At 40.5% G+C, this 13,222-nt stretch overlaps 2 protein-coding genes across 2 annotated transcripts in view; one reads left to right on the top strand and one right to left on the bottom strand.

Moving 5' to 3' along the window:
* pkn3 (protein kinase N3) overlaps window positions 1-2,571 on the bottom strand; it is a 32,007-nt gene extending 29,436 nt beyond the window's left edge. Inside the window, exon 1 of the mRNA XM_085464630.1 lies at window positions 2,278-2,571. Within this exon, the coding sequence (XP_085320756.1) occupies window positions 2,278-2,298 (21 nt within the window). The 5' untranslated portion in view covers window positions 2,299-2,571. The remainder of the gene's footprint in view (window positions 1-2,277) is intronic.
* Window positions 2,572-6,963: 4,392 nt separating this feature from the next.
* On the top strand, window positions 6,964-12,510 carry setb (SET nuclear proto-oncogene b). Its single transcript, XM_085464628.1, has 8 exons — window positions 6,964-7,210; window positions 8,915-8,972; window positions 9,064-9,206; window positions 9,379-9,482; window positions 9,563-9,676; window positions 9,854-10,024; window positions 10,831-10,965; window positions 12,390-12,510. The coding sequence occupies exons 1-8, from the start codon at window positions 7,141-7,143 to the stop codon at window positions 12,408-12,410; spliced, it is 816 nt and encodes a 271-aa protein (XP_085320754.1). The 5' UTR covers window positions 6,964-7,140; the 3' UTR covers window positions 12,411-12,510.
* The last annotated feature ends 712 nt before the right edge of the window (window positions 12,511-13,222 follow it).

Here is a 13,222-nt window from a genome sequence, read left to right as displayed (position 1 = left end):
TGACACAATGGCTCCCTCTTATGGGCAAAAATTAGTGAGCCTTACTAAAGACAAATCTTCCATTCCAATCTCCTATTATGAGTTTCAGGATACGTTTATACCTCTATGAAAACATGAACTCCTTTCTATTGCTTTGTTCAAACAATGGCAAAACATTTGATCTAAAATAAGTGCCATGTTAGTGAAATGACAGTTTCAGTCAGCCACACTAATGCAGAATCATCTGTACTGGACACTAGGCCATATTATTTGCCAAATATTATAAATGGTTCATAGGGCACAAGGAGCACAAATACTGTCCAAGGTCAAGTTCAGTAACGAATTAGCAGAGATGAAATCTAGCAAAGTAAATGCTATCAGCCAAAACTGACTGTGTGAGCACACCTGCTAATTAGCGAGGGCACACAACAACTTTAAGCCTCAACAGTATCCAGGTGGATGAGAGCTACATTTCGCTTATTCCTTATTCACAAGGGGTCACCACAATGGGAATCTGAATAAATTTCCAATGTAATTCCTGACTTAAGGAATTTGTGCCAATTGTACAAAGGATTTTTTTAACCAACTTCCTCACATATAAAAACAGGAGTTAATAATATAAAAATAAATAATACATTTTTTTAATTACCCTCATACTAAGGGGGGAAATGTCCAGAGGCCAACATTGTTTGGATTAAACCGTTAACATGGAGTTTACAGGAATCTGCTGCCTTTTGGACCCAGCCTTAATTCACCACTAGAGAACTTGCAGTTTTTGACACCAAGCACATGGTCCATCCAAGCACATAATGTCCTAACAGGCCGAACAGCACTCCCAGTAAACCAATGAAAGCCTGTATGTATTATGTGAAATAATCTGGAGGGAATGGGTTGTCATTAATCTGTACTGCTATTTAATTTATAATTCAACAGAGACAAACAAACAAAAACATTTCTATTTCTATCATAAACTACTTTACAGCGTCTGTCTGACACCTGTACACTATGCTGCTTTACTCATTACTCTGGTATGAATATTCCAGCAGGCTCTCATGATCCTACAAAGAGACTGTCTCAAATTATACATTTTTTTCTACAGCTATCCATGTATACAACAATGTGTTTGTTCATAAATAGTACACACTACCCCAATATTTTCTGTATGGAGTGATGCACATCTGTCCTGCATTGGTAGGGACGTCTGAGTTAGACATACAAGTAAAGATATGTAAAATAATGCAATTTGTTTGATCATTAGCCTCTGTGATGCTACTGATCAAACAAATTGTGATCAGGACAACTGGAAAGATTTAAACTGAAAAACTGACACAGCATTTTAAGTTGATTACACAAGTACGTAGTTCCAGGTTTCAGTGAATGGCCCTCTAAGTCAGCATGGCCTTCTGAAAAAATGTTCTGGACACTTTTATAAATGGAAATGTAATTTAAATGGTCACAATGGAATAAAAAGCTTGTGTTTTTCTAGGAAGTTCTGTTTCTTTTTTGTTAGATAGACTTCAATTCAGAATCCTTACAGTGTCTCTGGCTATATCATAGCCAGTGATAACAAAGCCCAGAAAAGTTAAAATATGAAACAAATTCCCAAACAACACCCGGCGTAATTATAATCCGATAATAACTACTTGATCATTACTCATTCTTTCAGCTGTAGCAAGTCGCAAAAAAGAAAAAGAAAAAAAAAGCTGAGGATGTGTCCTTTGTGTTAGGCACTACCAGGCTATTCAGCTCTATGGCTTTTTGCTCGTGAACAGACACACCACACCTTATGTCAATCAAAACTAAAAGAACTTTTCAAAAGTCCTAGGCGATGGTGTTGGGCTTTAAAGATAAAGTAACGTTCAATAAAGGATTTTATAATAACTAGGCTAACAAATGGCTAAATCGTTTAATGCTGTTAAAATAAGTGTCAGTGGACGCAATTTAAAAAAAGAAAGAAAGAAAATCCAAGCTGAAGCCTGGGAAACTATGAGGTAGCCACAACAACAAGCTCGAAGAAGTTCAGACAGCTCTGGTGCTGTGGTCTTTTTCTGTGTGAAACCGGCTCGTTTTTTGCTGGTTATGTTGAAGCATTTGTGTGATAACTACCCAGCCTGAGGTATTAGCTAACTTATCGAGGAGAAGCAAACAAGACAAACAGGAAAATCCAGTGAACCTGTTAAGCACTGAAGCAATTACCGTCGGCTACAAGTAGTATTAACTACCTTTAACTCTGGCACTCTTGCCTCCGTGATCACTGAACTAAAGCGTGAAGAATGAAAAAGCGTTACTCAGCGTTACCTTTAGCGGTAAACCTGACATGATGGCTGTCAGGTCTGTCGTGGACACCGTTTGTCCGTTTCTGGCCGCCAACACTCTTCTTCGGGTCAGAAAGTAGATGAAATGGCTCAGGTAGGACTGACACGTCTATTCTAATTAATTTCACATCGGCATGTGAACTTCAGCGCCTGCTGGATATGCTCACAGACTGGCCTGCCACTTCTCCGTGCCGCACATCACAGAAACAAATCTGAGTAGAAGTTTGAATCGAGTTAAACGGAGACTCCTGGAGAACCTGACGTCACGGGACGGCGGCCGGATTGGTTGGCGGTCAGTAATGACAGTGACACTGCAAGAACCAATCACATTTAATTATTCAGTCGCCAGCTGAGGTAGGCTTGCAAAACCCAGTTTACAGGTAGGTATGTATACAGGTGTAATGGAAATAGCATAATTAACTCCACATTTGTTGAATTTTAGATTTCATTATACAAAACAATGAGACAGCGACTTCTCTGTAGATTCAAGCAAATTAACAAATGTATTTAAATTATTTTGTTTTATGCATTTAATTTATTTAACACCACTGTAATAGCTGAGCTTTATTCAGGTGGTTTTCTACCTACAGTGTATGAATGCTGCAGTTTGCTCAACCCTAAGGTGCCACACTTCAATTTACAAATAACTGAAAGAATGAAAAAAGAGCAATATAACTCATCTGCAGATAGTTTTAAAAGTATTTAATTTCTTTTAGAAATATTTAATTTATAAAACTATTTTTTTTTATTTTCCCTGCTCTTTCTGCGCTCAGAATTATGTATGCTCTGTCCTCAGTGCTCCAATTTGCCACATAAACATACAGATTAATCAAATACACAGCCATACACACACAGCAACACACAGCCATACAAACACCAATATACAGCACAGAAACATACAACCATACAAGATAGATCGACAAACACACACCTTTAATAAACATGTACCACACCACCAGTTAGTTTAAACATCACCACACTGATGTTTGTCGCATGGGATGTACGTGGACTTAGTTCCAGGGAAAAGTGGCTTAAAATTACTAACTAGTTAAATGACTTACAGGCAGACATTCCCTTTCTACATGAGATTCATACTGTATGAACAAAACATCTGTAAACACACTGTCAGGGTTCTCTGTGTGGCAGGCAAGGGTGGGACCCAAAAGCAGGACTCGCAGACCAAGCTAAACTTAAATGGCAGAGAAACAACTGGAAACAAAGAGGCGTAGCCATATTACGTAACAAAAAATACATAAAATTCACAAAGCTATTACAGATCCAAAAGGTATATTTATAATACTTTATTTATATATTGAAAATATAGATCTGTGTATCACTAGTATATATGGGCCAAATGTTGATTAACCCTTTCATAACTTGAACTGGCAGTCTACAAACATTCTCAAACAATACATGTGTGATTTTGGTCTTTGCAATGTTTGCCGTTCACATCACCCCACTCTCGGGGACTACACCTTTTCATCAGTACACCACTCACAATCTCACTTTTTAGTTAGAAGCTCCATTATGAGGGATAACACACTCAGATTCATCCTGTCACTATCAATGATCATGCACTGGTGTCTATTTCTCACACAGAAAAGAATCATACCCCTAATCAGAAGCTGGATATTTAATACATCATTACCTAAAGAACAAGACTTAATTAATTGGTACATAGTTTCAACCTACAGAGGGGCACCAGACAGAGCTGCCAGCTTTCTCCTTCACTTTTTGTTAATTTTATCAAGCCACTAGCACCAGCAATCCAACAAAATGTAGATATCAAAAGAGTTCCAAACATAACTACCACTCCACTACAGACAGGTAAAATTTGATATGGATGTATCAATTTTTCCATCATGCTCTCAGACCTATGGTTAAATCATATTCCTATGCTAAAAACAGGAGATGATAATCTCACACGTTGAAGAATTTTACCTGTATCACTCTTGGGAAGAGTTGCCGCCATTAAAATGATGATTCTGCCTAAAATAAACTATTTGAAGTTTATTGTTATTTTTTATTTTATTTTTATGGAAAAATAAACTATCATGCATAATCAGCGTGTGTGTGTGTGTGTGTGTGTGTGTGTGTGTGTGTGTGTGTGTGTGTGTGTGTGAGAATGGCTGGGCCTGGGTCTGAAGGCTTGCTGAGCCTTGGCCCCTGTGGTATATGGTCATGGAGGGAGGGGTTTCCCCTCTCTACTGCTCCCCGCTGGATGCTGCTACCCTCTTGTTGGTTCCAGGGCGCACTGATGACTTGCTCTTGGCCAACACCCTCAACGACTTTTACTGCCGTTTTGACGAGCCATCAGGCAGCCTTCACACCTCCAACGGCCCCAACAATAGAGACACTTTGGACACTCATTCCCCCACCTCTCCCCCCTCCACAGAGCCATCACCACCTTCAAACACTTCACCTACAACACCCCCCTCCTCACCCCACACAAAAGAGGATTTCACACCACCTCCTCCCACCACAACTCTTCATATTCATGAAGAAGGTGTGAGGAAGCAGTTTAAGAGTCTGAATGCTCGGAAAGCTCCAGACGGTGTGTCTCCTGCCACCCTCAGACACTGTGCAAACGAGCTGGCCCCAGTGTTTTCTGGCATTTTCAACTCCTCACTGCAGGCATGTCATGTGCCTGCCTGCTTCAAGTCCTCTACCATAATCCCTGTGCCCAAGAAACCTAGGATCACTGGACTAAATGACTACAGACCCGTGGCTCTGACATCTGTGGTCATGAAGTCTTTTGAGCGCCTGGTTCTCTCCTATCTTAAGACCCTCACGGCCCCCCTCCTGGACCCCCTGCAGTTTGCATACAGAGCCAACAGGTCTGTAGATGACGCCATCAACATGGCTCTACACTTCATCCTGCAGCATCTGGACTCCCCAGGAACCTACGCCAGGATCCTGTTTGTGGACTTCAGCTCTGCCTTCAACACCATCCTTCCAGACCATCTCCGAGGCAAGCTTTCCCAGATGAATGTGCCTGATCCCATCTGCCGGTGAATCACTGACTTCCTGACGGACAGGAAGCAGCATGTGAGGCTGGGAAAGAATGTCTCGGACTCCCGGACCATCAGCACCGGCTCCCCTCAGGGCTGTGTTCTTTCTCCTCTGCTCTTCTCCCTGTACACCAACTGCTGCACCTCCACCCACCAGTCTGTCAAGCTAATCAAGTTTGCAGATGACACCACCGTTATTGGACTCATCTCGGACGGGGATGAGTCTGCCTACAGGAGGGAGGTTGAACGTTTGGTGTCCTGGTGCAGCCACAACAACCTGGTGCTGAATGCCCAGAAGACAGTGGAGATTATTGTGGACTTCAGGAAGCACACAGCTCCACTCCCCCCCATCATCCTGACTGACACCCCCATCACCTCTGTGGACTCATTCCGCTTCCTGGGTACCACCATCTCCCAGGACCTGAAGTGGGACCCCACCATCACCTCCGTCATTAAGAAAGCCCAGCAGAGGATGTACTTCCTGAGGCAGCTGAAGAAATTCAACCTGCCAACACGGACGATGATGCAATTCTACACCGCAATCATCGAGTCCATCCTCACCTCCTCCATCACCGTGTGGTACGCTGGAGCCACTATCAGGGACAAACAGAGACTGCAGCGTGTTGTACGCTCTGCTGAGAAGGTGATTGGCTGCAGACTCCCATCTCTGCAGGACCTGTACACCTCCAGGACACTGGGGCGTGCAGCTCGGATCACAGCTGACCCTTCTCACCCTGGACACAGTCTGTTTGACCTGCTCCCCTCAGGCAGGAGGCTCCGGTCCATTCGCACCAGAACCTCTCGCCATAAGAACAGTTTCTTCCCCTCTGCTGTTGGACACATGAACAATAACCGTATGACTGTTCCCACCACTAACACATGACCCTACGCTGTGTTCACTGCATCATTCCATGTTTGGCACTGATCACCACCTGCACTCATGTATATATCATGTATATATCTATCTATCTACTTAGCACTTTTAATTCTTATTCTCATTTTTATTTTCATGTCTATTTAAGCTTAATTTATAACAGTATGTTTGCACTGAAGCACCGCAGCAATTTCCTAATGTTGGAAACCCGCTCAACATTTGGCAATAAAACCCTTTCTGATTCTGATTCTGATTCTGGTGTGGCTGTTGACCCTTCCCTTTTTTGTTCCTGTCTGTCATACTATACTACACATAATGTAATAACAAAAATATAAATGAATAAATAAACAGATAAATAAACAGATAAAAGAAACACATGGACAAAAGGAGCCTAGAGAGAATTTGTAGAATTGATCTCGGTGTGTGGTTTGTTGTTGTTGTTGTTTATTTATGTTTCATCCTGACTGACACCCCCATCACCTTATGTTTATTTATGTTATATATATATATATATATATATATATATATATATATATATATATATATATATATATATATATATATATATATATATACATATATATATATGTGTGTGTGTGTGTGTGTGTGTGTGTGTGTGTGTGTGTGTGTGTGTGTGTTATGAAGTAGCCGTGAAATTTCGTACTAAAAGAAAAGGTGGTTTACTGGGTAGTGGAGGCTTAACTTCTTTGTACAAGCTGTCGCTTTAAGTTGTAGTGTCGGACTCCAACCAGTCGGAGGCAGTAGAGCACCACAGATATGTTTAGCTACGGTAAGTCGCAGAGAGAAACGAGCGTGCAAAGCTGCGCTCAGTCCTCCTCCTTATCGTGTACTGCGAGACACGCACTCTGTCCAAGGTGGAAGTAACTTTTGTCCTGTGGAGAAGAGTTTTGAACCGCCTTGGATATACGTCTGGTCGAAAGAGTCACAACAAACGATAACCATGTCGGCCTCATCGGCAAAAGTCAGTAGGAAGGAGAATTCAAATCACGACGGAGCGGACGAGACCTCTGGTAACGTTAAGGAATGGCGCTTATCCTGTACAACGCCATTTTCATTTGTTTATCGTGATTTTGTTATTCTAAGCTCAGTGTGGTGTGTGGTTTGGTCCGCGTGATTGCGGATGAAAAGCTAAATTAATATTTTCCTGCAGATACACGTCAGGGTAGGATGTTGCTGTGGAGCGCTTTTCAGTAACGTAGCATGCTAGGCAGCGTGAGCGGGTGCTAGCTGTTAGCCTAAATTAGCTGCCAGCGTTAGTTGATGAGCGTGTTGGAGGCCAGTGTCTACTTTGCGTTTAGCGGGATGTGTGGTTATTGTTCTCGGTTTGAGAAGTTTGCCCTTGGAGAAGTAGTGATGGAACTGCACGCCCCTGCACATTTCCGTACACGCGTTTGTTGCTGTAGCTTCTTAAATGGCCTCATTGTTAGCAAGTGCAGAAGTCTTTCCCAGAGAGGCCGAGCAGCGATAACGGAAAGGTTAGCTGCTGCGGGGTAACGTTCACGGGAGCCCGTCTATTGAGATCGTGTCTGTGTATATGGTAAACCGGCGCTTCTGTACTTGGTCATTTAAACAGGATTGGAAATGGGGGATTTGGACAGTATATGTGTGGAACACGCGGAGGGATCCTTGGTGGACCGGGTGGTGTGTTGTTATCAGAGGGGAGCAGACAGCGGAGACGTCGCTAAGCCTCGCATTCAAACCAGGCCGCCTTTAGCAGTAACAGGAAGCGCCTAAACTGCAGGAGGCACAGGGTCTGTCTGCCATGGACCATCATCAGTCTCTTCAACATCCAGTCAACATAGCACTTTTAAAATGTTTAAATACGCTGATCATGTTCAGGCTGTATAAAGCCTGGTTTCTTGATTCACTTTTTCGAAATAATTATATACAATGCATTTTATTTATATACTGATATGAGGTGTTAAGCTGGTTCATGTCTCTATGAATTGAAGTTCTGAACCGATCAAAGTTGCAGTTTGGCCAAAGTTGAAACTTCACAAGTCTGTTTCTTTTGTTTCTGTGTATCATCCGGTTTGTACGAGGGAAGCAAAAGCAAACAACAAAAAACATCTACTTGTCTAACTATATTTGTCTAAAAGTAAATGGCATTTTATCAGCATATAGTTGATTTAACACGGCAGACTACCAGGCTCTACCCATTGTACTTACCCATTGTACGTGCTGTTTCCTGAAGTTCAAAAATAATTTGAAGTGTTCTAAAATATTTTTTTATAATGACGGTCTCTTTGCTTCTAAGAAAAAGTGTGCTGGCTGTCAGCCAAGTTATTATTTAAAAAGAAAAAAGTCATAGTTGTACGTCCCGGGTTGATGAAGATGAATAAAAGCATATCAATATTATTTTCTGTCATGACATATATTGAGATATTCTTATTTTTATTCATGGCAGTTTTTCTGAATGTTACCTAAATTCTTTAGGCCAAAAGGATTCGAGACTAACCTTGTACAATTTTGCTATTTCTAAGTTTATGAAACCAAAATGAAATCAAATGCTGCGGTGTGCACAGTCCAGTGAAAATATCAATATATAATTCTCATTTATGGTGTAACATGTCTATTAGTTATTTTTGTCTGCATGTCATGTTAATTTCACAAATACTCTTTAACGAATAGGCTGAATGGTGTTATTTTGAACTTTTTTAAAACTCCAAAATCCTTAATTTAAAAAAAAAACAAACATTTCTTTGTTCTTTCAGAAAAAGAGCAGCAGGAAGCAATTGAGCACATTGATGAAGTACAGAATGAAATTGACAGGTGAGTTTGAATCTTCTGTATCAGTACTGGGGGGGAAAATTTGCAGAAAACTGTTTTATTGATCACATTTTTGTCTTTCTCTCTCCATCAGACTGAATGAACAGGCTAGTGAAGAAATTTTAAAAGTAGAGCAGAAGTACAATAAATTACGCCAGCCATTCTTTCAGAAGCGATCAGAAATCATAGCCAAAATCCCCAACTTCTGGGTCACAACGTTCGTCAACCATCCACAAGGTAATTAAATGAAAATGATTGTTGCTGCTGTGTTTATGGTGACTCTGAACTGTCAAGAGCGTAAGAGTCACCATCGGGAACTAAAAGTTAATCAGTTATGGTAAATTATTATTAAGTGATTTTAAATGTTCACATAAAGAAATGGGATCTAACAGCATAACCTGATCTCTAGTTTCAGCTCTTCTGGGAGAGGAGGACGAGGAAGCACTTCATTACTTGTCAAGGGTGGAGGTCACGGAGTTTGAGGACATAAAGTCTGGATATAGAATAGATTTTGTGAGTTGTCAGGTTCATGTAATATTCATAGATTGTAACTGGCATGCCATATTCTGATTGGAATGTTTTCTTTCCTGAAGTATTTTGACGAGAATCCGTACTTCGAGAACAAAGCCCTCTCCAAAGAGTTTAATGTAAACGAGAGCGGCGACCCGGTTTCCAAATCATCTGAAATCAAATGGAAAGCTGGAAAGGTTGGTTTTTGTTTTTCTCTTTTTTTCCCCGTTAGACTTTTATGTGCTTTGGATTTTTTTTCCTTTATAAATTCAGTTCTGTTTATATGTACTACTGTACAATACGGTTACAATGATTTTCCCCAAGTTGCCCTTTGATTATATTCGTCAAAAAAATGTCATCTTTTGGCTCATCAGGACCTGACAAAACGTACGGGTCAGACGCCAAACAAAGCTGGGAAGAAAAGGCAGCATGAGGAGCCAGAGAGCTTCTTCACCTGGTTTACTGACCACTCGGATGCAGGGGCTGATGAACTGGGAGAAGTGATCAAGGATGACATTTGGCCAAACCCACTGCAGTACTACCTGGTAAGATTGGTTTCTTCTACACACGCTATTTTTATGCTCGCCGTGTCCCTTGTGTCGGTGTCTGGTGACGATTTTCACGTCACATCCTGTGTCGCCTCGGCCAATTGTATACCTCTCGAGTTTTCTAACTTGGCGCATTGCATCTCAGCTGTCGCAGCTGGGTTGAAGATGCAAGTTTATGACCATATCGTTTTTTACCGCCATTTTAATGAGAATCATGCACAGAAGCTCAGACATACTGACACCAGAGGGAGATGTTATAACGGTTTAAAAACTCGACTTTGTGGAAAGAACTTGACAACACTCGACAAAGTCTTGGCTTCCAGTCTGAGTGGTGTAGTAGGACAGTTTTTGAGTTTTGGACCATCAATGAACAGCCTCCACTCATCTGCATCGTACTCGTAGTTTCGCCTTCAGCACAATGAACAAAGTCATCATCAATTTCAAAGAGTGGAATAAGCTCCTTTTCACAATGCCGATGTAATTCAGATTTAGTTCCAGGAGACTGGAGGGTTTTTTTTGTTTTGTTTTGTTTCTCACTGAGTCTAGACCCAAGTAACACAGCTGCTTTCGCTGACAGATCCAGATCTCATTTTGACCCGTTTAACTCTGGCTGAGTGAGTGAGCCAGTAAAAACAGGAGATGCTTTTTTGTCTGAGTGTGGTTGTTGGTGGCAAGTTAAGGGAACTGATAGATGCTTTAGTTTTGGAATTGTATCCAGAAATATTTAGTAAACAGAAGTAGTAACCAAAGTGAATCTTTGGCTAAAGTAACAATCTGTTCAACCTTTCTCTTATGTTCCCAAGGTCCCAGACATGGAGGATGAGGAAGGCGATGGCGATGATGATGATGAAGAAGAAGAGGGACTGGAAGATATTGATGAAGGGGAGGAAGAAGAGGGTGAAGATGAAGATGAGGACGGTGATGGGGAAGATGGAGAGGTGAGGAAAGGGGTTCAGTGGGTCCTTAGGACTGTTTTTATGAAGTTGCAAAGTATGTCTTTGTGCCCCCCCCCCCCTTTGCTAGATCCGCCCCTGCACAGATACAGGCCGTCAGCTACATAGAAAAGGATCCTGGTGTAGAAAGTAAATAAATTCTAACAACAGCTTATCAAGGTCAAACTTATCAAACGTGCTGCTGTTGTTCAGTCGCTAAACAAAGAAGAGAGACATATTAATAAATACACAAACAAACCCCAATCTGATGACACACTGATTCTCAGAGGTCATTTAAAACAGATAAAACTGAGCATTTTGTTAGTAGTATCTATGATTTATTGTAATTTTAGCCTGACTGTTTGGAACAACTCTGCTCAATAAATTGAGTTAGCATGTTAGTAATTCTAAAGGCAGCGCTGGGCCATTCATCAGATTGTAATTTCAGTTTTTTTGTATTGCTGAAAATTGATGTAGTGGTGTCATTTAATAATCTGGCAGTTTCATGGTATTATCAGTATTTCTGAATAAATGGCCTTTGGTGGCTCATTCATCTGTAAAGTGTATCTAAAATTACAAAAATAAAACTAAACAAAACCAGCACAGTCAGTAATTTTATAGTTAACAAAGTTGCATCGTTACAGTGCTATTGTAGCATTGCTGTGGTATCATTGCTTTCTCGGAGCTTTAGTGTTTTAGCATGATATTACTGTTAAAATACTAACTTAATGCTATAATTGCGGTGTCATGGCTGTAGTATTATAGTTCTTATATCCCAATCGGCTGAGTGATATAACTGCACATTTACAGTGTTGGTAATGCAGTATTACAGAGTTACATTAGTATTATATTATTACATTGGTAGAAATTTAGTATTACAGTGATATTGTACTGTTATGGTGGTATTATTGCAGTATAAACATGGCAACAACTGACACATGCATTATTAATAGTATTAGTTAGTATAACATGAGTTGTCACATCGTAGTGTAGTTATTGTAGACCAGTAAGTCTTATGATATAGAGACATTGTGTATTTCAGGCTATTTTAAACTAGTAATTATATTGGTACTATTATATTGATCTTATTACAGGATTACAGTGATATTATTGTGGCTTTACCTGGTACTGTTCTAGTGTTGCTACCATATTATTGTATTGTTGTTATTGTATTATTCCAGTATTCTGGTGGCATTACTGTAGTATTGTATTTGTTGTCGTAGTATAGGATCGGGTGGTTTATGTGACATTCCTTGTCTTCCGTGTTTGCGGAGTTAATTAAATTATCAGACCTGTAGCAAGTTGATGTAAAAGCTGCTGCTGTAGTTGGAAGCTGCTTGTAATTAGCACACGTGAGTGCTAATAAAACTGCTGTGGTGACATCTTTGAATGATTGTGTTGTAATACTTTTGTTCTTCTTCGTCTTCCAGGATGACGGCGAAGATGATTAAAGGTTTCAGTCAACACCTTTTCTCCATCCTCGCTCCGTGGTCTCTCTTCAACTCAATGGGAGCAAATTTCTTTTTTTTTTTTTTGTTTTTTGGGGTGGGGTGGGGTGGGGGGGGGGTCTGTGTGTTGTCACCCTGTCCGTCCTCTTCCTCTGCAGCCACAGCCTGCAGATATTGTCTGAGGACCAGCTCCATACACAGCGGGTCTGCAGAGGGGTGGAGGTGCAGGTGTCAGTGGCTCTCTGGATTTTTCACCTGTCATTATTTCTCTACATCTCCCAAAGACATGCTAAAGAATTAAAAAAAAAATTTGTAGCATTCTGCACGTCATTCTATGTAGATTTAAACTCCATACAATAACAATTTGTATGTACAATAAAAACAGTTTCTGTTGAAGTTGTGAGTTCAATAAAAATAAGCTATGGTGCAGTGATAACTTAATCATAGCATCCTTAGCGCATACGTGTGCACGCATATTATATATATAATATGCGTGCACGCATATTATATATATAATATGCGTGCACGCATATTATATATATAATATGCGTGCACACACGTACATATAACATACACACATATATCAATACACACGTATGTATATATATATACATATATGTGTGTGTGTGTATACATATGTGTATGTGTTTATTATTATATATTCAGTGGTGGGGGTAATGAGGCTTATTAGAAGCTGCATTTTCCTTTGTGACTTATTGTATTAATGAACTGATTAAAAGCACCAGCTTGTTCCTTTGAACTGTTGTAAATGTTTTGGGATATCCATGTATCTTGGTAGGCCAGTTAATTGTACA

Source organism: Copadichromis virginalis, linkage group LG7 (assembly GCF_057382275.1).
Source record: "Copadichromis virginalis isolate Kocher_CV1m ecotype Utaka linkage group LG7, C_Virginalis_male_GT1.1, whole genome shotgun sequence".
Classification (NCBI taxonomy): domain Eukaryota; kingdom Metazoa; phylum Chordata; class Actinopteri; order Cichliformes; family Cichlidae; genus Copadichromis; species Copadichromis virginalis.
The sequence above is the reverse complement of the archived record's forward strand: the minus strand, read 5'-3'. Positions and strand labels throughout refer to the sequence as shown.